The sequence below is a fragment of the Phyllostomus discolor genome, chromosome 1 (assembly GCF_004126475.2).
Source record: "Phyllostomus discolor isolate MPI-MPIP mPhyDis1 chromosome 1, mPhyDis1.pri.v3, whole genome shotgun sequence".
NCBI classification, from domain to species: Eukaryota; Metazoa; Chordata; class Mammalia; order Chiroptera; family Phyllostomidae; genus Phyllostomus; species Phyllostomus discolor.
Window position 1 is genome coordinate 181961744 of NC_040903.2, and position 26299 is coordinate 181988042.

The window sequence follows — 26299 nt, forward strand, 5'->3', positions numbered from 1 at the left end:
TCAGAGCCCGGATCCCGCCAGCCTGCCCAAGAATGGACGGAAGGGGAGAGCCCGAAGGAGGGCGCTGGAGTTCCTGCAGTTGCAGTCAGCCAGGGGCTGGGGAGGCCTCGAGTCAATGACAGCAGAGGAGACAAAGAGAGGAAATCTGGCTTGTTGAAACAAAAGTACAATTAGTTAGAAAGGTAGGGGTTAAGAGAGGAGAGGGCTCAGGAGAGCAGACAGAAAGAATAGCCAGAGGCTGCTACGGCCCAGAGTTGCTGTTCATCAGTCGCAAAACACTGTTTTGTCAACTATTTATTTGGTTTATATGAGGAAAACTTAAGTAGGGTAATGCTACTTTGACATTTACTTTTGGAGAACAAACTGGAACGGTTTCAAAGGAAAAAAGAATCCCATTAAATCTTCAAACTAATAAAAAGGTCTTTTTTAAAGAAGGAGCTTCTCTATAGAAATTTATTCTAGGAAACCAGTCAAGAATTGCCTCTCAAACAAACCCGAGTCTCTAAATCTTCAACATCCAAGCGTTTTCTGCCTTCTGGTTGTGATACAGCATCAAGAAAATAGCATTCCTGCTAAAAATGTTTCCCCTGAATTTAATTAAGTCTTTAGACCTAATTTCCAATTCTAGGAATATGAGCGATAGAGAAACAAGTTAAATGGAAACAAGAAGAAAACAACCAGACAAATCCCAGAGGTGAATCATCTTAAAGGACAACCAGTGATCTCGGGTAATTAGTGTCATGAAGCGGAGGAGAGGGAAGGCAGCAGGGACTCTGCTAAGTTAAAATCTAACAATAATGTGCAAATGATGGGCCCTGAGTGGGTCCTGGTTGGAACAAATCATGAGTAAAAAAAAAAACCATTTAGGAAACTGGAGAAGGAATATAGATTAGGTATTAAATGATTTGAAGGAATCAATAGTTAATTTTTCCTAAGCATAGTGTAGGGGTTAAGAAAAACCCTTCCCAGGGTGGTATTTCACCTCTGAATACATGTTTCTGATTTGTTCTCAGTAAAAGAATAGAATATGCCAAAATGGCAAAATGTTCATTTTGAATCTAAGTAGTAAGTATATAGCTGCCTATTACATAATATCTATATTTGTGTTTGAAAATTTTACATAATAGAGCCCTGGCTGGCATAGCTCAGTGAATTGAGCACAGGCTGAGAACCACAGGGTCACTGGTTCGATTCCTAGTCAGGGCACATGCCTGGGTTGCAGGCCAAGTCCCCAGTGGGAACCACGTGAGAGGCAACCACAGATTGATGTTTCTCTCCCTCTCTTTCTCCCTCCCTTCCCTTCTCTCTAAAAATAAGTAAATAAAATATTTTTTAAAATTTACATAATAGAAAGTAAAAGTGAAGTAAAATGTCATGATCCTAACAAAGAATATTTGTTTTCTTGGTATTACTGTTCTACCATCTAACCCAACAGCTCTTCTAGTTGAGATGAGGCCTTATTAACACACTAACCCTCATATGCCGGTATGACCAGCACCTGCGTTTTCTTCTAGTAGATGTGTCTACCATATTTCTGAGGGGAAAATCTCTAAATAAAGGCTTTGTCTAATCAAAGGGGCCATGGGTTCAAAGACCACAGACCCTAAAGGGCATACAAATGAAGAACCTTTTCAAAAATCTGCATCGCCAGAAAAACAAGAAACCTGTTGCCATAGAAACCTAGCGTGGCTTGAGTGTTTCAAAGGAAAGCAGCACCTCTTGTCAAGGAAAAAAGTCAGAGGTCCTCGCTAGGACCTCACCTTCGAGCTGCTGAAGGTCTACAGCACAAGCAATGAGACAACACTGCCTGGCCTGCCCTCACTGGGGACCTCAGCATGAAAATCCAACTCCTAGTCCAACTGCCTCTCCCCATAGACCAGCTCCCTAAAGGTCTTGAAGTCACTTGTCCAGAGTCATAAACTAGTTAGCGGGGATGCTGTGACTAGTCCGGACTAGTTGTTCTTCCCATTATATCAGGATGAGTCTTTGTTGACACACTAACATAGTTTAAGAAACACCAAATGGACCTCAGAATTATATCAGTGAACAGAATTCCTAACACACCAAATGTGAAGCTGAAAGACTTGCATCACCCTTTTTCTAAGCTGCTTCACTTGTAAAGGACCCCACCTTCAAAAAGCTCCATGCATTGTGGTCAAAGGGAAATAGAAAGAAAGAGGTAATATTAAAATGGAGGAAAAAACAGTATGGATTAGCATGGCTTCCACTGAGGCAAGTCCTGAAATTACTGACGGCTGGAAGCTACCAGCTAACTACTTGTGGCTGAAAGGCAAATTGTTTCTGGTGGGCATTCAGAGTGGCACACCTCCATGGTTACCTGTGCCCTCACAGAGGCACTTGTATTTTGAACGGGCGGTCAGTTAAAGAGGTATAAGCTACAGCAGCTCTACCTGAAAGTAATCGAGTTCAGCAAGGTCCTCACTGAGTTTACAGCCTCTCAGTTGAAGTCCAGCACTCAGTGCCTTCAACGCTGCACATAAACATCTTACTACAAGTGCATAAACTATACTCTAGGTATCATTGTATTTTAAGCTATTTCAGGGAGGAATGCATTGTTTGGGGCATTTGCCAATGGCTTCTGTTGAACTGGGCTCTGATTCCCAGTTAGAATAAAAACTAATACATGTACATAAAACACATCAGGCCTCATGGCAAGAGCCATGTGCTCTTGGAAGAGTTCTTCACTTAAACAGCATATGGACCAGAACCTATGAAGAGCCAATTTCCTCACCTAAACCTGTTCACAGAACTCTAGATAGGCAGTGCCTGTTGAGGAGTTGGGGGAGGGAGGATTCTCTCAAGGTTAGCAACCTAAACCACCCCCCCCCCAAAAAAGCACAGAAAGATTAGAGGAAGAGAGCAGATAATGAAGACCAAATATTGCAGAACAGCCTCAGGTAGGACTTCTGCTTTGGCCTGCAGCTCCAGTGTGGGGATGAGACAGTGGTGTTTCAAGACACCATGCACTAAAGTACTAAACTGCCCCAGTGAGGAGATGGTGGTGGGAAAACAGGAAAAAAAGGCAGGCAAGGGGCTGGAACATAATAAAACTTCACAGCCACAGTGAGGAAAGACGAGAAAAACTCAGTCAAGTGTTTTCAAAGAAAGTGAACTACTCAATTTTAGTAAAATCAGATTGGCACCAAGGATTGAAGCAGGAGAAGCTAGGAGGCAAGGCAGCCAGTCGAGAAGTCACTGTCTTTAGGGGAGAGGTGATTAAGAGGCAGAACAAAAGAAGATAAGATAGTTTAAAGATGCTCGAAGTACAAGAGTTAAGATTTAGAGCAAGAGTAACCAAGGGGATTAAGAAGAAAAAGACTCTCAGATGAAACAAGGGCCCAGACCGCTCAGCCAAGTGGCAATGTGTGTTCAATTAAAGTTCATTAGAAAGGCTAACTGGCCAGAAGGGGCTTTAAAGCATCAGAGAAAGAAGCCAGCCCTAATGCCTTCCATGCTGATCTTTAAAAAGTTTAAAATAAACCTAATTGCTTTTGAAAGCTCCATTTAATTTTAATTTTATGATACAGACAACTATGAATATTAATGTATTCTTTTTATTCCAGAACACTTAGACCATAATCTTCTCTAAACCAACATGGACTATTTCTGTTAAAAAAAATTTTTTTCCCTTCTACGTTCAGCTCAAAATCTACCTCTTCCATAGTCATCTTTGGTTTCAAGTCTCTCTGACAGAGACTTCTGGTCCCTGCTAGCACAGACCACAGGCTCCTTGAAGGCCAAGACCTGGCCAAGGGGCTTTTGGGCTTTGTTTCCCCTTTAATAGCTGGCACAGGGTCACTCACAGAGCTGGTGTTTGATAAACACACACACAGTTAGTACATCTTCATTTCTAAGGATTTCTTAAAATAAGGAAATAAAAATACAATAGATGTAAATTTAAGAATATACAACATTTGACCCAGCTATGTGGGGCAGTTGGTTGGAGCGTCTCATACCCCAAAAGGTTGTAGGTCTGATTCCCAGTCACAGCACATATCTAGGTTGCAAGTTTGAACCTGGTTGGGGTATGTATGGGAGGCAACCAACTGATATTTCTCTCTCACACCGATATTTCTTCCTCTCAAATCAATAAACATATCTTTGGGTGAGGGTCATACATATGCAACATTCTAAAGAATGAATTATGGTCTCTACAAGGACCAAACAGGTCTCTTCTAATTTCAAAATGAAACCTTGAAGACATTAAGCTAAGTGAAATAAGCCAGTCATGAAGGACAAATATGGCACATTTCCACTCATATGAGGTACCTAGAATCGTCAAATGTACACGGAGAGTAGAACCATGGACACCTAGGGCTAGGAGGAAAGGGGAATAGGGTGTTATTGGTTAATGAGTTTCGGCCCAAGATGATGAAAACCTTTCTGGAGATGGATAGTGGTGATGGTTGCACAACAATGTGAATGTACTTGATGACAATAAACCATTTAAAAATGGTAAATTTCCTGTTACATGCATTTTGCCACAACAAAAAGCTAATGAAGAATATACAACTTTCCTCTATGTGCACTTTGACACAGTTGCAAATACACAGTAGGGAACACAATTCAGATATGTTAGCACTGATGGAACTTAATTATGTTGTATTATGTTTGCCTAATTGTTCAAGAGTTAAAATAAATGTGTATCTCTGAAATATATCTACAACTGTAGTTAAAGGTAACATTACTTTAAATGAAGGGAAATAATAAGAATTTATAACTGCATTAACAAAAAGTACAAGTCCTAAAAACATATTTAAAATGGAACTGAAGTTTCCAAACAGTAAAATCATTAAAACAGATTTTCATTTATAAAGTATAAATGACCACAACCTAATTATATGTACTTAGACAAAACATATAAAATTTTGGTTTTCAATTATCTCCCTCAAAAGAGTATGGGAAAGGTTTGTAAGTTATTAATCTACCTTACAACTGAATGCAATTTAGCTAAATTGTTTTGCAATCATCCATGAATTCCTCTGATCAAAAACTTTGTGAAATATCTTTAAGTAAGGATATGAAGAAATGCCTCAAAATTAAACTACTTGGCTTTCTCTTTGCTAGAATTTAAAAAGAAAAGCAAAATTCCTATGTCTTATGATTCTTACATATTACTTGGTTCTTCACATGAAAGTCTAACACAGGCACCTAAAACCTGAGGGGGCACGATCCCTGTCGGAACAGGGATGCTGGTCACACACGCCTGAGTTCTGCGCCGTGACATCCGGCAAGTGAGTTAACCTGAGCCTCCTCAGTTTCCACCTCATTCAAGTGTGAATGAACTCCAGGTTGACAGGAGGACCACATGAGGTCACATGTGTACAACCTGGCCTGCCTTCCCAGACACGTGGTTCCCACACTCTTCTCTCTGACACCTAAGGCTTTTGTTAACCGGCACCCAGCATGTCGCCACCTTAAAACACACCAAGGGGGAACTCACTTGATCCAGACAGGAAAAATACCTGAAAAATTTTGTGTCCTATAATTTGTTAAATCACTCCCTAACGGCCTACAATCTGACTTGTGGCCACTTTAAGCTATTGAAACTACTAACATCACCTTCAAGTCAGATCTAGTACTCACTGCTGACACGTACAAATATCTATAGCACTTCATACATGCTGGGAATTTCTCTTAGCACTTTATGTGTATGAATTCATTTAATCCTCACAATAACCCTATAAGATGGATAGGTACTGTACCATTAACGTCCCCATTTTACAGATGAGGCCATTGAGGCACAGCTGTAACAGGATCTGAAGCCAGGCATTCTGGCTCAAGTCTACTATCTCATACCTCTTCCTCTTGTTCTTTGTCTCTTTTAAAATCAATTTTGCCAACACTTACACCCTTGGACCTCCTGCATCTCATACCCCCTGGGGCTGTCTCTGCTGCTTCTTCTCTCTCTTCTTACTGTCTGAATGCAGACATTTCCTGGAGCTTAGGCCTCCTACCTCCTCCTCTCACTCCTGGCTTCACTGTCAGCTTTATAACTCACAAATCTAAATCTCTAGCCTTAAACCATCATGCCATCTCTTGGCCTGTTTAAGTCACTCCCTTTTCCTCTGTGCACATGTAAATCCCAACCATCCATATTTGAAAATCTGTCTAGTTGCTTTCAGTGCATAACAAAACACCTCAGAGTTTAGTGGTGTACAACTGTTTTATGATGTCCTTGTACTCTGTCCTGTCAGGAATTCACACACGGCACAGGGCATATATATGCCTGGCCTCTATTCCACAGTGTCTGGGCCCTCAGTGGGGACAACAAGTCAGCTGTGGACTGGAATCACCTGGAGGAGTCTTTACTCACACGTCTAGAGCTTGATGCCACCTGTCGGGTGGAACCTCAGCTACGGCAATCAGCCAGAACACCCACATGTGGCTTCTCCATGTGGTAGAGCTTCTTCCCAGCATGGCACCCTCAGAGTAACTGGACTTTCTACATGGTAGCTCAGGCTCCAAAGTGTCCCACATCCTTAAAACACTTCCCAATTAATCCGATCCCACAGTTCTTTCTCACTAAAGAAAGGAATATATCAAGCAGCAGGTGATTTTTTGTATGCCTTCTTATTTCTTGTAAGAGTCCAGGCAAAGCAAGTGTTACCACTCTTCACAAAAGGGGAAAATGACAATCAAGTTTAGAGACATGCCAGTAACTATACAGATTATCAAGTGGCAAGATCACACACAAACTCAGGCTCCTATATGCACTAAAGATCACAATGATGATCAACTTTGAGAACATAGGAATGTTGCCGACCTATTTTTCTCCAATTTCAGGGTAAGGATTTTCAGTAACCAGGTTGTTCTTGTTGGCTCACTATTAGGATGAGTTGTATTTCTTTTACTCCTAGATTTGAAACAACTTTGTCAAAACACTATTGATTTTTCTATTTGGAAATACATGCACGTACTTCAAAAATCAAAAACTGAAAATACTGTGGAAAGTCTTGCTCCTTCTCTTTGTCTGCCATCTGCCCAGTTCATATTCCTAGTGACATGTAACTGTGTATCCTCTTAAGGCCAATGGAAATATTTGTCTGCGTGCACCCACCTCCCTACCCTACAAAGTGTGTGTAGCTCCTCATTCTAAGGAACTAGACATTTAGGTTGCCTCCATTCAAGGCTGCAGTAACTAACCTCGAGCATACATCATTTCATGGAGGCAAGTATCTACATAAGATAAATTCCCAGAGGCAGGCTTTTCAAGTAGGAAATATCCGTTTGTATCAGACGGACGCTGCCAAATAATCCTCCATGAAGATAGTTACACTCTCAACAGCGATATTTGTTTCCCTGTAACTCTAATAACTTAATGCAGTATCAAATTTCTGGGCTTTTGCCAATCTAAAAAAAAAAGGAAAAAATGTAGCTTGGGGTGGTCTGTGTGTGTTTCTAATTGACAGTAAGGTCAAGCATCTTTCTGTGTTTGAGTCCTTCATATTTCCTTTCCCGTGAACTGTTAATCTGTCTTGCCAATGTTTCAATGGTGGTTTGGGCCTTTCTCTCACATTGACTTCCAGCATCTTTTTAGCACCCTGTTGTGCACTATATGAGTGGAAATATTTCCTCCTGGTTTGTCCCTTGACTTCATTTTTGTTGGTATTTGACACATGAAAACTCTGTTTTTATATATAGTGAAAGTTACAATAATTTTATTTTATGGCTTCTAGATTGGGTCAAAATTAGGTAGATCTTTCCTACAGAATTAGTATTAAAAATATAAAACCTTACATATTTTAAACTTTATTTTAAATAGTTTTAAACTTATCAAATCCTTGGAAAGAAAGCCTAAAGAATTCCCATATACCTTCTTTATAGAACCCCAGTTAATAAATTCAGAAAGAATTAAAGAACGAAGTCATTATTTTGCAGCTTCTAATAAGTACTGGATTTGGGTAATCACCAATGCCTACTAAAACAGGTAGGTGAAAGGCTAAACTGCAGTGGGCCTTGGCTGGTGTGGCTCAATGGATTGAGCATGGGCTGCAAACCAAAGGGTTACCAGTTCGATTCCCAGTCAGGGCACACGCCTATGTTGCAGGCCACATGAGAGGCAACTACACATTGATGTTTCTCTCCCTCTCTTTCTCCCTCCCTTCCCCTCTTTCTAAAAATAAATAAATAAATAAAATCTTTAAAAAATTTAAAAATAAAAATAAGCTGCAATGGAACAGCAAAAGAGTAAGATGAGCTGGTCCATGAATGCCTCCCATTTTACCTACCTTTGCCTTTTGAGAAAAATTCACCCTTGACTTCCATCCAAGGTTGTGGTTGTACCACATCCCCGATGGACCACCATTTCAGCAAGACAAATGATGACAGTAAGATTTCCTAGGAAAGAGCCTTCCTAGACCCATGGGAAACCAAAAGGTAGGTCATTAATGCATCCTTCAGACTGCTTTACAACCAAAAGGGGAAGTACGGATAAGAGGGGGCCACACACTAAGCCTGACAAGCTCAGGGGAGGCCTGCATGGTGGGCCTTAGAAACCCCGAGATAGAAAACAACCTCATAGGATGGTCTGAAACAATTATTCCTAATTAAAAATGGGTCAAGGCAGGTAATCATATTGTATGCCTGCAGCTTCCTTGACAAAGGCCAATGTGAGTCTTTACCTAAAGCTAGTCTATTGTTTTCTTACCCCTAAGGTTAACATAGTTTTGAAAAATCAGAGTAATTTTTTCCGGGCCTGTCAGGGCACACCCACTGCACCAGAGCACAGACCACAGAGCCCCTCATTGTTACTGTGTTCCCCACACCCCACCTCCATGTGATGTGAATGTTCATTGTTAACTATCCTGTACCCACCAATGTAAAAGAGTACAAGGGGGGGTGGGCAAAAAACAACAACAAAAAAACACCGGAACTATCTTCTGGTGGGCAGAAGATACTATCCCTTATAGTACAGGCTTTCCCCACTAGGTGAGTATTTTAGGAACCCATCTGTATCAGTGTACCAGCTGGCATTGTTGTGAGAGGCTGCATTCAGCTTTAGCAAGTTTTTTTTTTTTTAAGACTCAACATATTTGCTCATTTCACAGTGGGTGACTTACGAGCATACCTGCTTACAATGTGCTGAGTGTTAGGCAGTTTTTGACCAAAAGCAGTATGACCCCTGTATCCCACCCTCCCTGTTCACAGAACTTGCCCCCTGAGTGACGTTTTCTTTTGTTTCCCTGGATGAAAAAATGCTCAAAGGGAAACATTTTTCCAATGTGGAAGAGGTGAAACAAAAAATGGCAGAAACACTAAAAGGCATCAAAATTGACAAGTTCAAAAACTATTTTGAACAGTGGAAAAAGAGTCTCAATAGGTGTGTTGCATCAAATGGAGAGTACTTTGAAGGTGACTGAAGTTTAAGCATGTAAGAATAAACAAATACACAATTTTTTATAAATAATTTTTAGGTTATTTGGGTCCCCCCTTGTATATGTTTCTCCATTTTACTTTTTATCCAGTCCCAGAGATTTCCTCACTTTGCTTTGTCCTATCCCTTAACCTACCAATGGGTTTCATGTAACCCTCTTTATATCTCTTCCTTTGATTTTAATGTATAAAATAAGCTTCAAAACTGCCATTCTCTGGAGAATTTTCTCAATTCATTGAGATTTTGCTTCCTAGCAATTGTCATTAATTCAGCTTAAATAAACTCATAAAAATTCTCTAAAAAGGGAAAAAAAAAAAAGCTGATCCAAGGATCACCCTGTGATGCTAGATGCAAAGGACAGCCAGTTTCCGGGCAGGTGACTGCCTCTTCTAGCCTCCCTCCCAGCCCACACGCCACAGCCCCGTGGTGAAGAGTAACTGGGAGAGCAGTGAGCCCCATGACCAAGCACACAGTGGGCAGTGAGGGAAGGCACACCAGGCACCTTTGAAGGAAAGCTACAGTGCAGGGGGAACCAACACGCTCCCCAGAAGAGCAGAAGTTACTATCAACCCACTCAGGAGGAACTGAAAAAATAATAATAACCTGGGAAATGTAAAGTGCCAAGTTATTTACTTTTTATAACACTCAGGCAACACTATTAAGCAAGAATTGATATAAAAAGATATGTTACCTTGTTTACAATCACAGAAATGTGGTTGTTTCAAAGAAATTTGTTTCTGTCCAAAACAATCTGTGCAGTCACTGGCATCCGCTCTCTTCTGGAGAGGTGAAAAATCAGTGACTGTGCAGGACCGTCTTCCCTTCACTCTCTGCTCCACCTCCCACAGATCTAAGGTCTCCCTCCTTCTCTCTCCCACCCAGGTTGATGCCAGTCTTCCACCCCCACCATTTCAGGTTTATTTCTTTAAGGTCGGCACATCCTCATCCTCTGTCTTCTCTTTAACCGTGTACCTCTAAGAAATCAGTAGTAAATCCTTAAGTGTAATCCGCTAAGTAGAGGCTTTCAAACTTTTGATCACAACCTATGGTAAGAAATACATTTTACATTGGGTCAGTACACACCAGAAAAAGTTACCTATAAACCTCCACAGAATTTCCTCGAAACATCTACCCTTGCTACATGGGATAGACTGATCTTCTCCCTTCTACTCCACCTTTTTTTTTTGGTGCTGATAACCCAACTATTAGGTGGCAACTCACAGTTTGAAAGGATAAGATACCCTGATATATCTAAGTAGCAACATAAGGAAGTGGCTAAGAGTTCTGCCTTTGGGCTGCCTGGATTCAATCACCAGCCCTAACATGAACCTATCAAACTCTGTGCCTCAGTTTCCCTGTCACGGGTATAAAAGAACAGTGTTGTCTTAAAATTGAAATTAACCAAGATCATCCACATGAAGCACTTAGAGCACAGAAAGTATTCAGTTAATGGCTACTAATAATTCTTAAATGGTCTGTGGACTTTTTCATTGTGGTAACATGTACCTAAAATTCATCATTTTAACCATTTCAAGTGTGCAATTCAGTGATATTGCAACCTTCACCACTCTCTAGTCCCAGGACATTTAACACCCCAAAAGGAAACTTGTACCCATTCTACCCTCTTCCCAAGGCCCTGGCAACCCCCTAATCTGCTTTCTGTGTCTAGGTCTACAGACTTTTTAATTCCTCATCCAAGGATACAATTATTGATTTTAGCGGGGGAGGAAGGGAGCGTGAAGGAGAGAGAGATGTGAAAGAGAAACATCCATCAGTTGCCTCCCATACACACCTCAACTGGGGATAGAACCCACAACCTAGAAAATGCGCCTTGACCGGGATTGATCTCACAGCCTTTTGGTGCACAGGACATCACTCCAATCAACCGAGCCACACAGCCAGGACAGTCCATAGACTTTTTAAAGAAAGTTAATACTTGACTAAAGCAGTTTTCTAAGGTAGAATGAAGTGTTCTTTGGTGTCATTAGTCCTGTGGCTCAGCAGACAAACTTCTGCTAACCATTGCTTTGGAAAACATCTGTGAGCCACTTACAGGAAATTCTGCGACTTATGGGGGGTCAGAAATCCCTCTCTTGTGAAATCTATTGGAGCAAGATTCCCAAGGCCTGACCAGTGCAGGGAGGCCATGGCTTTCACTGTCCACAAGAGGCAGAATGAGCAAGCTTCGTTAATCTTATGAAGGTGTTTTTTCTTTAGTCATTCCTTCTTTAGTCATGGAGTATCACCAGAAAGTAGCATTTTCATCAAATAAAGAATGTTTCTTCTTCAGTCTTTACATTTGAAATTCTGCTTTCGAAGCTCTAAACTTTTATCATTAAGGGATTAAACAAGTGAACTTGGACACATTCTTGGCCTTAGGGTGTAGTATAATTTCCTTTTTGGGCCTCACCCTTCTCATACTCTGCTTTACCACCCTTCCTTTGGGTGTGGAAGACTGGGCAAAAATAACTTTGTTCTTCTCAAGACTTATTCAGGGACTTGCCAGATAGTCCATCAGGGAAATAACAGTGGCAGGGAAGTTACCTTTCAAAGCAGCACTGTTATTCTTTGAGCAATAACAGAAGGCTTCTTAGGCCAAAAAAATAAATGTCACCACAAGGCACCAAAGATGTGAAGATGTGAACTACAGAATCTGCAGAATATCCTTTGATCTCAGCTGTACAAGTCAGATTCAGTCATTTCCTACTTCCTCTCCACTCCCACTCCCAGCCCCCTGCTTCCCCTTGTCCTAGGTGAAAGCCTGACCCTGAGTGGTAGCACTGGGCCAACCGGGTTTATTTGGAGTGTATGTGGGAAGGGTGACAGAGGGTCTCGACTCGGTGTCCCAGAGTTCAGCAAACATCCCTGACTCCCACTTTATTGCTTTATTGACATGGATTGAACCTAGGCTATCAGGACGTCGCTCTAACCAACTGAGCACTGGGCCACAGCTTTAAGCAGCAAATCAGCCCCAGAAACCTCACACCTCAAACTCCGGGAAGCCTGTGCTCAGAGCTATACCAAATTCTAGAAGAGTCCTTAGCTAAAGTGAATTCGATGTGGAGCAAAAACAATTACAACTTTCCAAAGCCCGGGGTGCCTGGCAAGTCAGTGAGAGTGAAGGTTCCCCGAGTTCGCGGTGAAGGATCGCCCCTGGCACTCCAAACGCACGAAGCCAAAGATGAGACCTCAAGAGAAGAGATGACCTAGGAAGCAGTCACTTCCTCAAGCGCCCAGGTGATCGTCACCATGGGTTCAGCAGGTGCCTCAGGCATCCTGCCCTGGGCAACTCAGTGGCCGCAGTCTCGCCAGCCCCAAGACTACGTGCTGGGAGCAGGGGGACTCCTCGAGGGCGACTACCGCGGGTACCCAGGTAGAGAGGCCGCTCCCGCTCAGAGAGCCTGAAATGCGCCCCACGCAGGCCTCGCCTTGGCGGGCTGCAGGGCCAGGGCCGGGGGGTAGGGGGAATTCAGAAGGTGCAGCACTTGCCTCTCTCTGCCAAGAGTGAGCCAAGTCGAAACTTCCCGGAGCCCGCGCGCTCTTCCTGCAGCCACCTCCCGGCTCCCAGCAGGTGGAAGCAGCCCGCGCCCATGGGACCAGCGGGATCACTGACCTGAGATGGTCTCCTGGTAACCCTTGGTGAAGAACTGCATGGCCATGGCCGCCCTCCAGGGCGTCTTAAGTAGCCCCTGTCGCTGGGGGTCTTCACCCAGAGAGCGCAGGATAGACGAGTAGGCGGCTGCCAGGTTGGTGAGGTTCAGTTCGTTATCCTCTTCGCTGCGGGGCCGCTCGCCTTTCCAGTTGTCCGCCAGCTGGGCTCTCTTGGTCTCCGGCCGCGGGGACTTCTCCGCGGGTCGGCTCGGCCCCGGCCGCGGCGGCTCCCCCTCCAGGCACCCATTGCTGTACCTGGGGTCCCGCGGCTGTGCCGGCGCTCGCGCCGGGCCCTTCTCCATGGACCCGCCGCTGCCACTGGGCAAGAACCTTAGTACGTTTCAGGGGCTGCGATTAAACTTCGCCGGACGCCGCGGGCAAAGGGCTGTGGCGGGAGAAACTAGTAGACTGTAGGCGACCGGTAGGAAAAATGTGACAAGTGCGGCCCGGAGCTCTTTTTTATAGGCTAGAGGCTGGGCTGGCGCCACGGAGCGTTCCGATTGGTGGATGAGGCCTCGCGTCACGAGCCTCGCTCCGCCCCCGGCCCGGCCCCCGGGGAGGCCAGGGGCTCGGTGGAGCGCGCTTCCTGGAGGATGTGAGTCTGCGGAGGTGCGGCGGGCTACCCTGGAGCGCTTTCCGCACCAGTGGAGCGGAGTGGGATCAGCCTCCCTGAGTTGTTGCGGGACAAACGGAATCCGAAAGGAGCCGAGGTTCCAGACACAGCTGGAACCTCGCCGGGGAGAGGCACGGGGAGAGGCACGGAAAATAGTATGACTTGAAACTCGTGCTTTCGTTAGTTTAAAATATGGGCGGCGCACCCTCTGGCCGGTTTCAGAGGCAGTGTTACACCAAGTGTTCCTAAGTGACTCCCTATATTTAGGATGACGGTATTTGTGGCGGCCAGAACTTTGACCCTGGGGAAATTCATTTGCAAGCGAAGCTAAGGTTCTTCCTTCTGATGTTGATAAAAATTGCAAAACGTTATTGATCAACCGAAGTCTTAACCAGTGACATCTGCTTTTACTGTTTTAAGACTTAAAAATGGGCTTTTTTCCCCTTACTTGAGGGATTATTTCATAAGGCCAATGGTGAGGGGTTTTATTTATTTTTTTTTTCTTGAGAAAGAGAAACATGGATCTTTTGTTCCAATTATTTATGTATTCATTGGTTGATTCTTGTATATGCCCTGACCTGGATTGAACCTTGGCCATAAGGACATGGCTCTAAACAAATGAGCTACCACACCAGGAGCAAAAGTGAGTTTTAAACCATGTATCAAATTATCTTATGATTTGCTCCAGAGAGTTTCTAATGCTGATTTTCTGATGTATAAACAAGTATTACAAGGCTTCTGATCAGACGAGTCAGGAGGGAAGTCCCCAGAATTATTCTATACTAATAAAGTAGCTCCGTCATTATAATTAGTATTCACTGAATGTCTGCTCCAGGCATAGGTCTGTTCTAAACACTAAGGACAGAAATATGGAAATTGGTCTCTTACTCATCTTTAATCTAAAAAAGAAATATTCATGTAAATGGGTTTTTAAAAGATAGTTATTGAATTCCTATATACGTTAAATACCAAGTCACATAAATCATGAAATATGAACATGCTTTGGAAAGTCTCTTTGTCACTCTCCTAATATTTATTGTTGATGCAGACACTGGCCGCAGTGTCTGCAGCATTGTGGAAGAGATGAGAAAAATTCACATGGACCACCGACGTCCTATGGAAGAAATGGGACCACTCAGGCACTCTCTTAAGGGGATAGCACTTGGACCCTGACCTTTATTGGGTTTAATTCACATAGGAATACAGGGTGTATATGTAAAGCTCATCAGTCATTGTCAGGCAGAAGTAATTAAACGATAGATAACATTCAAAGAACTCTGAGGGCTTATTTTGAGTCAGGGTCAGATAGCTAAAGGGCCATAAAACTTTGGGGAACAAACTCATTTCATGCTTGGACCCTTATCATTCAAATTGAGGGTGTTCCCAAAGTAGGTTTGGTAGGATTTTAGGCGTTCTTTCTTAGGCCTGATAGCCCTAGGGAACCCACCCTTTCCAGCACAAGTCCGCACCCACCTCCAGCATTGTTTCAAGCTTACGGCATTGTTTAAGGCTTAAGTCAGACAGGGGAAGTAAGGGAGCCAAGAGATTAGAAGACTTCTGACAGACAGAAGGCAGACCTGAGGACTCAGGCTACGTCAAAGCCAAGGGGTGAGGGTCCATCACCTCCTTTTTCTATGGCCCCCTCAAGTCCTTCCCTGAGGGCCCCATCATGACTGTGCCTGTCTTAGGTCATCCCTCCCTTGAGGAATGTTACCCATCGTTGGCTAACCAGCCATCCACCCTGGGGTCAAGCAGGGTGAGGTGAAAGGGGGCAGAGGCAGTGCCCCTACAAGGAAGATAAGCTGTGCCTTCTAAGTGGCTTATGGTTCCAAGGTCTTTTTACTCAGCCTTAGCCACGAGGGGTCACAGCTTCTGAAACCCTGCAGGATGATTCCCAGCTTATTGTATGTTTTTTTTTCCATTGACATTTCCCCCCTTTAACTGCACTGCCCACTGTCCACTGTTTCAACCATAGTTGGAAACAACATTAAAGGATGGCCTATTTTTAACAAATGAGAACAAAAATACCAAGTAAGTTACTTTAAAAATGAAGGGATGTAATTGGGATGCTTTCAATAATGGTTTACTTTTTTGTGGCAATCTTTTGCCTTCTTTTAAAAACATTTGTAAACATTAATTAATATCATATTTCCCAAAGACAATTTCTAATGGAAATTTTCCTCCAAAAATTAACATTTTCTTCTAAACACTGCCACTGAAGCATCAGCACATTTGTTGCCAATTGTCAATAACAAAGTTGCTGGATTTGTTCTAGAACATATTTATTTGTAAAATGGAGGTGATGTCTTCTAGCTAAATGTAAGGAAGCTTTAAAATCATCAACATTACTTAAACAGCTCAACAATGAAATATAAGTAGTTTGGTAGTTATAAGTAGAGAAAAGAGGAAAAGGAGGAATACACTAAACGAACAGGGACATGTTCCACAGAATTTATTAGCATAAAATGGTTCAAAAGTCAAGATATGGGCATTCACAGCCAGGGTTTGTGACAGCATCTATGATTCTAGCCCAGTATGTCACCCATGATGGCCTTGGACCCAGACTGGGAATTGCTCTCTACCAAAACACCAAGGATTTTTTTTTTATTTTTTCCATTTCTAAGGTTGTAATAGAGAAGCAGGTAAGTGAGACGCATAGCTTCAGAGATTGAATACTGGAGGACTACAAAGATATAGTCACTTGTCAAGGGTAACAGGTAAACTAACATTAGGCATTTGGCAATGGTAATTGGAAAAAACCAAATTTCTTTAAATGAACTTGGTGAAGGTTTGATATTTGAAATTCAAACTTTGGAGGAGATTCTGGATCAAGGCGGAAAGGTATACATGAGAAGTATCCTTATCCCACTCCTAACTTCCAGAAGCAGGACTGTGGAGTCAGTGTCTCACTAAACCCCCAAATGTAGGAAATTGGACGGAGGCCCGGACCTTTCTTCCTTTCTGACTGGGGGAATGGAAGAACCTTTAGAGAGAAAATGAAAGAATGTGAACACCGAGCTTACTTTGTGAGATGGAAGGGAAGACTCAAGGGCTCCACATGGAGCTGAAGAAACTGTGCAAAGACACTTCCTAAGAGTAGACAAGCCCCAAATAGTTGCATGTCACTGGTGGAGGATGTTTAATGCCATCTCAGAAGAAGGAGAAGATGCTAATAAGACAGGCACTAATGGAGAGTACACACTTCAACAGCTGAATGCTGTCCTAACCTCCACAATTCCTCACAGAAGAGACACAGAACACAGACCGCTCAAGCTGCAAACTGTAGTGGAGTCAGTTTGCTGCAGTTTGGCGTCACTATAATGGGAAACACAAAGAAGTCACCCTCAGTAACATCAGGCATGGACAGAAGGGAGAGAAACAGCCTGGCAACTGTGCAAACACACAACAGCCAAACACACAAAAGCAAACAAAGGGGGGAAATGATACTGCATGTGGATGATATAAAGAAAAAGAAGCCAACACAGCAGCAAACAAGGCTCATGGAACCAAAGCAAATTCCTCACAAATGCTTTCTGCTGCGGAACAACTTAATAAAAACGTGGATTCAATAAGACAAAAACTAAGATGATAATAGAATTGCAAAAGGAGTTACAGATCTAAGGAAACAAATTGAGGGTCATTATTATTATGGAATTAATTAGAAGCATGTACGGGTGGGTGGAAATGGGAGGGAGGAGGGGAGGGTTGGGTGGGTGGGTTGGGATGGGAGTAAAAGATAGAAAATTGTACTGCAACAACAATTTAAATAAAATTTTTTAAAAAGAAATAACAATGTTCGATTTCTAATAAAAAAAGAAAACAGTAAAAAAAAAGAAGCATGTATAAAATAGACCCTGTTGAAAATTCAATTGCTGATATGAAGTTAGGCATCACAATGAATGTACAATAGGAGGAAGATGAAAGCTATTAGAAAGACAAAGAGGACCTAGCATAACAATAATTAGGGTTCCTGAGGTGGAGAACTCAACAAATGAGAGGATGTAGTCAACATATAAGCATATTTCTCTACCAGAAATAAGCCTTTATATTTATGTTCAGTTGATTCACATCAAGGGTAAAATCAATGGGCTAAAGACAATTCAGTGGGGTAAAGAAGACTCTTTTCAACAAATGGAACTAGGACAGCTGGACACCTACATGCAAAAGAAAGAAGCTGAATCTCTAACTCACACCACATACAAAAATTAAATAAGTTAAAGACCTAAATGTAAGCACAAAAATTATAAGCTTCAGAAGAAAACATAGGCATAAATCTTCATGACCTTGGATTAGGCCATTAGATTTCTTAGAATAACACCAAAAATGGAAGCAACAAAGTAAAAACTAGATAGATTTTACAAAAATTAAAAACTGTTGTGCTTCAAAGGATACTCAAAAAGGAAAAAGACAAGCTACAGACTGGGAGAAGATATTTGCAAATTATATATTTGATGTGGATTAGTATCTGGAATATACAAAGAACCCTTACAACTAAATAATAAATAGATCGGCCAGAAATAGAGCAAGGCTTTAGAGTCAGGGTGCAGAAGGGGCTCAGAGCCAGGCTGGGGCTCGGGGGCCGTGCAGGCCAGGCCAGCAGCAGAGCACTGGACCCTCCCAGTGTCCCCGCCACCTCCAGAACCAGTCACTGTGGACAGACGCCTCCCCCTGTGCCAGGAAACCAGGTTCTTGAATCCTCAAAATTTCAAATAGAAAGAAAAGATATGTTAAGAAAGAAGAAAAGTATTCCACATTCCAGAGTTCTCTGTTGGAAGCACTCTTTGTGTTACTATAGCTGACTCACATGCCAGTGGAAAAACCTGCCAGTCTGGGGGGATGTGCATCCAGAGATCAGGAGCAGGACTTGGAGTTCCTTGTATCCTTAGGAATACTATTAAAGGAAGGATGTTGAGATTTGCTTTGAATTTTATAACTTTAGAATCCAGGAGTGCGATCCAAGTGGTCAAATTAGAGGAACGAGTGGATGACGGCTTGCTATACTTAGGAGATCCCCTTTCTGAATTCTGTGCTTTTGATACTTATAGGAAGCCAATAGTAAAAAATTCTAGCCGAGAAGTTCCTGTGAATCAGCTGAAAGTAAAAATGAAGTCTAAGCCCTGGTTCAAGTGCTGGGAGCATTCAAAGTGTAATATTAAAGGAATCAGATTTGATCTTTTTAACTGAAGAGCAAATGAAAGAAGCTCAGAAGTGGAGTCAGCAGTGGCTTGAGTTTGATATGATGAGGGAATATGATACTTCAGAAATTGAAGCTGAAATAGGGGATGAAATTGAAGCATCAAAAAAGGCTCGATCTGAAAATGAGCAGAGGATATACTGACTCTCAGAGGATTTTTTAAAGAGATCAACTTAATTATAAATATAAAAACATAGTCATTAAATCAACTAAGCATTCATTATTTTATGAGTACAATTTAAAAAATAAAATTAGCATGTCAGTTTATTACTTTAGAAGAGAAATATATAAAAAATAAAAATAGTAATAAATAGGCCAATAACCTAATTTAAAAATGGGCAAAGGATTTGCACAGACATTTCTTCAAAGAAACATACACATGGCCAATAAGCATATGAAAAGATGCTCAACTTCATTAGCCATCAAAGAAATATAAATCAGGGTGTGAATGAGTGCAATTATACCCCATAGTCACTAGGATGACTGTAGTTTAAAAGGTAGGTAATAAAAAGTGTTTCTGAGGATGTGAAGAAATTGGAAAACTTCTTCCAATTTCTTGGGGTATAAAGGAGTGTACCTGCTTTAGAACACAGTCTGACAGTTCCTTAAAACATTAAATATAGAGTTCCCAAAGCAGTTATGAACTCAAGAGTAATGAAAAACATGTGTCCACACAAAATCTTGTACATGAATGTTCATAGCACCATTATTCATAATAGCTAAAAAGCAGGAACAACCCAAGTGATGCAAGGATACAAAAGGTATGAGACTGCCCTGGCTGGTGTGGCTCAGTGGATTGCATGCCGGCCTGTGAACCAAAGGGTCTCCAGTTCGATTCCCAGTCAGGGCACAGGCCTGGGTTGCAGGCCAGGTCCCAAGTAGGGGGCGCATGAGAGGCAACCACACACTGATATTTCTCCTCTCTTTCTCCTTCTCTTCCCCTCTCTTTAAAAATAAATTAAATAAAAAAAAAGGTATGAGACATATGTGTACGGGGATATTACTCAGCTATAAAGATGAGGCATTAATATATCCTATAACATGAATGAACCTTGAAATCATCCTACTAAGTGAAAAGGGCCAAATGCAAAAGTCTATATATTGTGCGATTCTATATATGAAATGCCAGAAGCAAATGCATGGAGTCAGAAAGTAGATTGGTGGTTGCCAGGGCCTGGCAAGATGGGTAATAGGGAGTGACCACTAATAGGTATAGGTTTTTAGGGGGGGCAATGGAAAATATCGGGAATTAAATAATGGTGATGGTTGTACAGCTTTGTGAATATACTAAAATCTACTTTAATCAATGTCACCCCAATAAATTTAATTAAAAATATAAAAACCACTAAACTGCACAATTCAAAAGACCTTTATGGTATATGAATTACATATCAATAAAGAAGAATATTTCTCTTAGCCCTGGCTGGTGTAGCTCAGTCGATTGAGTGTGGGCTGCAAACCAAAGTGTCTCAGGTTCGATTCCCAGCCAGGGTACATGCCTGGGTTGCAGGCCATGACCCCCAGCAACCACACATTGATGTTTCTCTCTCTCTCTCTCTCTCTCTCTCTCTCTCTCTCTCTCTCTTTCTCCCTCCCGTCCGTCTCTGAAAATAAATAAATAAAATTCTAAAAAAAAAGAATATTTCTCTTAAAAAGTTAAAAATACAGTTTGCAAAAAAAATATGTACAGTTTCCTAGAACAATTTGTTGCAGAAAAGTTTGAGACAGAATGCATAACACCAGGCTGGATAAACTCCAAGGACAAAAACAGCTTCAAGGACAGAGTTTTTCAAGTATGCAGACAAAAAACAAAACAACAAATTGCCTAAATGGGGTTGGGAGTAGGGGCACAGCTTTCAGTTTTTCCATAGCAACATCCATTGCCAGAAGGTTGGGGAGAGGGGAAGACAACTCTATAGCTTTAAGGAAAATAAGTTATACCCACTCAAGAAAGCATTCAAGTAGAGGGATACACCATCTCAAACATGTATGAACTTAGAAAACACAGCTCCTCTAAGTCCTTATTGAGAAAACCACTTGATATGAGAACCTGCTAATTAAGAGATAATCAAAACAGAGAACTTAAGAATGAAGAAGCGATGGTAAACATTTTAAATATAAAACCAATTTCAAATATTTAAATATAAAAATGCTAAATGTAGCCCTGGCAGGGTGGCTCAGTTGGTTCAAGGGACATCCTATATATCAAAGGTTGCAGGTTCAATTCCCAGTCAGGACTCGTATGGGAGACAACTAATTGATGTTTCTCTCTCACATCAATGTACATCCATGTTTCTCTTTCTCCCTTTCTCTCTCTCACTCTCACTCTCTTTCTCTCTCTCTCAAATCAATAAAAATGTATCCTCCAGTTAAGATTAGAAAAAAAAAACACAGTATAAAGTCAATACTAAATAACTTTGAGAATCACTGTCATAGAACAGATCATGAACAGTATTAACCTGGTCACTATAAGAATAATAATACAATTACACAAAACCAAGAACTGGGGAGAGGGAGATGGGTACAATCTTCATCTTTCCTAAAAAAGATTCAGTAATATTTAAACTGAAACATAGTATTAAAAAAAATCAAACAACAACTCAAACCTCTTCATAGTTTTCATAATTGCTTTTTTAACCTTAGAGGGATTGTTTTAAAAAATGTTACTGGTGGCAAACAGCAAATTCTCACTGTGAGGTTAATTTTTTATGTCAATGTGACGTCTGAGGAATGCCCAAGTGGCTGGTAGAACATTATTTCTGGGTGTGTCTCTGAGAATGTTTCTGGAAGAGACTGGTGTTTGAGTTGGGGAACCAACTAAAGAACACTGCCCTCCCTGCCCAGTGTAGGTGGGCATCATCCGGTCCATGGAGGGTCTGAGTAAACAGGTGCAAACAGGTGGAGGAAAGGCACATTCCCTCTCTGCTTGAGCAGAGGCATCCATCTTCTCCTGCCCTCTGACATTGATCATCCAGCTCCAGGTTCTTGGGCTGTCTCAAACCAGAACTGACACCATCAGCCCTCTCCCTTGTCAAGCCTTTGGACTCTCAGACTTTTTTTAAATGATCACTAAGTATTCACCCAAATATTATCAATTCTGTGTGAACTATAAATTTGTTTTGAAGATTTGTGTCCCTTTTATTTTATTTTATTTTTAAGATTTTATGTATTTATTTTAGAGAGATGGGGAAGGGAGGGAGAAAGAGAGGGAGTGAAACATCAATGTGTGGTTGCCTCCAGCACACTCCATACTGGGGATATGGCCTGCAACCCAGGCATGTGCCCTGACTGGGAATCAACCCAGCGATGCTTTGGTTCACAGGCCTGCACTCAATCCACAGAGCTACACCAGCCAGGGCGTGTGTCCATTTTATAATGATACAACTTATACTGAAGAGTTTTTAAAAAGATAACCTACAGCCCTTATTGGTGTGGCTCAGTTGGTCGGGTATTGTACCATAAAGCATGTCACCAGTTTGATTCCCGGTCAGAATACATGCCTAGGTTGCAGCTTTAGCCCCTGGTTGGGGCATGTACGAGAGGCAACTCACTGATGCTGCTCTCATATATCGGTGTTTCTCTCTCTCTCTTTCTCCCTCCCTTCCCCTCTCTCTAAAAATAGAATAAATAAATAAAATATTTAAATAAATAAAAAGATAACATACATATATACAGTTAATTTTCCTCAAAGAACTTCTTAGAAATACAGTATAAATGTTTAAGAACAGAGTCCGCTGTGGTTCAAACGTCAAAGGTTTTCTTGAAACCCACTACAAATACTGGCTCAAGACCATGTCCCAAAGTGACACCAGCACAAGATATGATTATAAGACTCTACCTTTTAAAAAAAGAGCACACTTGGTTATAAATGGCTTTTAACCTTGAGCTACAGTTATGCTACAAATCCTCCACCCTTCCAATCGAAAGCCGTTCATGTGGAGATGTGTACACTCTCTGAGCATTGTTTTGAGTCCTTTGGTGTATGCCAGCTCTGATGGAGATCTCAAAGGTGTTCAGAAGTCCGCATGGTTACATTCAGGGCAGGGTGAACTTTACAAATTTCACTTTCCTCCATTAACAATAGGCCACAAATCCCAAAGTATGCATACTAAGCCTCTGGATGACTATCTGGCCACTTGGCAAATCCTGCCATGAGGTGAGACCACCCAAAATGAAATAACAGCTGTCTACAGGCTTATTTGGTCTTCCCTGGTAACCATTTTGTTGCCTCATTTTACACCACCTCTTTATTGTATTCTTTTCCTGAAAAAAATTTGTCTAGCTTACCCATGAGACACAGCAATGCAATGCCACAAAAAGTTGATCCTCCATGAGATTCAAGTCCAGCTCCCTGTGCCAACCCATTGTCATAGGACATACTTCCAACATAGTTGATGGCTTTTTTCACATGCATGCCAGACCAGTTGTTGAGCACACAGCAAATACAGGAAGCACAGTACAAATCGCATGTCATTTTCACTGCCTTTGGATCCCGCAGAAAAACTTACACCTTTGACTAAAGGCTCTCAAGCCTGCTAAGCAAGCTTCTTCATTTACTCAGCTTAGGTCATCTCCAAGAATAACTAAGCATGAAAGGCTAGTGTAGGTCATTGCTATGTGGCCACTGTCATAAGGATTCTTTGAGAGATTGAATGGAATACCCAGGTATAAAGAGCCTCAGAAACCACAGCGATTAGATGATTTAGATTTGATCTGGCTTCTGTGAGAAGGATCTGCCAGGAGTAAATCCACTCTATTACGTTATCTTTGTTCACCACATCTAAGGAACCCAACACACCCAGCTGCAAAAGTGCAAAAAATTGCAATTGTCAATCCACTGGTCTCAGGCGAAGAATAGTGCCCGGGTAAAACCCCAAAGGCAGGCAGTCCTGGAAGAACCACACATGCGGGTCCTGCAGGAAATCCAGGAGCTCTCCTTCACGGCCCCCTACCTGCTGCTCATCCTTCGTGGCAGCCACACTGCTTTGCAAGCAACGTCTGCCATGACCCCAAATGCCCGCGCATTTGAGTTCTCAACTGGACATTGTGAAATGGCCCAGTTCAAGAAGGGTTGTCAAACTTATGTATGATGAGAACACTGGACCAGCCCTCTGTCAACTGGGCCAAAGATTATCTGGACACTGACTAACATATATCTGCAAAGGGCACCATCTCCAACACAGCCATGTCTGAGGGAAAGGTTGTGCACCCCATCTGCACATTTCCCCTGCACTCACCTGCTCCCTGATCTGCTCCACGATGAGTATGGTAGCTATTTCTAGAGGAAGCCTCATTTATCCAGAGTAGTGTGGAGGATTTGTTTTCTAGTCAGCACATGCTTTCAAGTGATAATTTAACTGTCAATGAAAAATAAATAAAAGGTGTTGCAAATTCTGTAAGATCTTGGCAATGTGCGGAATCTCTGTTGTTACTGAATATATGTCCCTCTCAGTTGCCTGGGGAACTGCATTTTAATGTCACACACCCAGCAGTTCTTTCCTGAATGTAATTGTAGTTTTTCTGATGCCATGGTTAAAGCCGTTTAAATGTTTGGCTTCTGGCAATACTTCCTAACATCATTCATGACAGTGATGGATCTGAAAACATTTTAATACATTTAAAAACCTCAGTAACTTGTTAAATAACTGGAGAAAGAATCCTATAAAAATGGGAAATATTTTTGTTACCAGAAAAGGCATCTAAACAGATACATGTGAATCTGTAATGATCTGATGCTTCGAGATCATGGCTGGTTTTTGGTGGGATATCGTCTTAGAGGCCAGCCGTGACCTCTCATCAGAGAGGTGCCGTAAAGCGAGAGGAAGCCCTGTCCTGCATGGGCCATTGGTTTCCGGCAGTTGCTGCTAGATGCCTGCCCAGTACTCCTTCTCCCCATCTTCTTTTTACTGAAAAATCTCCAACCTCAAAGAGGCAGTGTGCCTGGACTTGGCCAAAAACACGTGTTCCAAGCTCCCTGAAGCTACAACAGTCATGTGACATAGTTCTGTCCAATGAGTGATCAGTTGCTGGGTGGCACTTCTGGGAAAGGCCTATGAAGAGGTGCAGATAGGTGCTCAGCTGAGGGGTGCCTTGTGCCCTTCACTTTCTTTCTCTCACCAGGAGTGCAGAGGCCATGCTGCAAGTGGATTAGCCATCCTGTGCCCAGGAGATTATAAGCACAGGCTTGGGAAGACTGAACAGAAAGATAAGAACATCCTGAATCCCTGATGACACAGCAAAGCCTCTGTTCCAGCCCTGGGCCACCTCCCACTAGACTTCTCATTACTTGAAAAAAGTGCAACAACATATGGAGCCACTAGCGTTTGAGCCCCTGTCATTAGCAGCCAAACTCAATTTCTAACTCATACACAGTTTGGTACCTGTAAAGGAATGCTGCAAGTAAAATGGGCAGCTAAGTGTTTGAACGGAGGACTTTAATGGTCCACCAGTTGCAGCCTGGGAAGCTAGTGGCCCCCGTTTGCACAAGGCATGACAGTCGATCAAACCATTCTTTGCTGTCCCTTGCTTGCTGTACCTGTCATCTCTATGACGGCAGAGCAGGGAGAGAAACGGAATCCAGGTTGTTGAAATTATTGTCGAGTCATTCTAGAACAGCTTCACCTCCCCAAGACTACTTGGTAAAAAGAATGATCCTTTATATTTTTCTTTGCCTTTTACATTATAAAATGCCTCTATTTTAGACACATAAATGAGAGGAATAATTCCAAATACCTTTCATGGTGATTGGCATATAGAAACTAATAAGAACTTGTTGAATAACTAAAGGGAAAATCTTATCCTATCCTTATCTCCCCTCAGAATGTACACAGATAAACACCCTACTTTTGTTGAATGTGTATTGCTTATCTGCCAGTTTATTAGGCCTTGCTCCAGGAAAGTAAACACTTTATACATTGATTAAATAATTATGTTGGACTTTCTTTTTTTTAATTAAATCATTTGTATTGTTATTCTATTACAGTTGCCCCAATTTTCTAGCTCTTAACCACCACACTTTAATGTTGCTTCAGTGTGTTTTTCTTCATTGTCCACCATCACTCTCACTCTGACCTTTGGGTTCTGTGACAGTAGCTGTTGCCTGACGCGTTTGGGTTTTCACATCTTTGCTTTGTCATCTGTGTTTTTCTTCTTCTTCCCGCCTGTGAGAAGGTGATTCCCGGGTTCCAGCTTCATGTCCTATGGAGTCAGGCTCTCTATAGGAATGACTAAATGATGATTTTGTTTTTTAAAAAACAATATTATAAATTTTTTTATTATCACCATGATGTATGAAATTTGCTATTATCATATTGACCACTGTGGCAGGGAATTCTAGATGTTCCTGTATCCCTCTGTCCAACAGCGGGAGACGAGGGTTGTCATTCCCAACGTACAGAGGAAGAAACCAGCTTTTACTTGCAGAATGTCAGGAATGTGTTCAGCT

At 42.0% G+C, this 26299-nt stretch overlaps 1 protein-coding gene and 2 pseudogenes across 1 annotated transcript in view; 1 reads left to right on the forward strand and 2 right to left on the reverse strand.

The window, feature by feature from the left end:
• GCH1 (GTP cyclohydrolase 1) overlaps window positions 1–13490 on the reverse strand; it is a 42128-nt gene extending 28638 nt beyond the window's left edge. The window contains exon 1 of the mRNA XM_028507259.2: window positions 13011–13490. Coding sequence (XP_028363060.1) covers window positions 13011–13350 — 340 coding nt within the window. The 5' untranslated portion in view covers window positions 13351–13490. The remainder of the gene's footprint in view (window positions 1–13010) is intronic.
• A 3837-nt stretch (window positions 13491–17327) lies between these two features.
• Window positions 17328–19144, forward strand: LOC114492172 (annotated as a pseudogene).
• A 3466-nt stretch (window positions 19145–22610) lies between these two features.
• LOC114492171 lies at window positions 22611–26049 on the reverse strand (annotated as a pseudogene).
• Window positions 26050–26299: the final 250 nt, after the last annotated feature.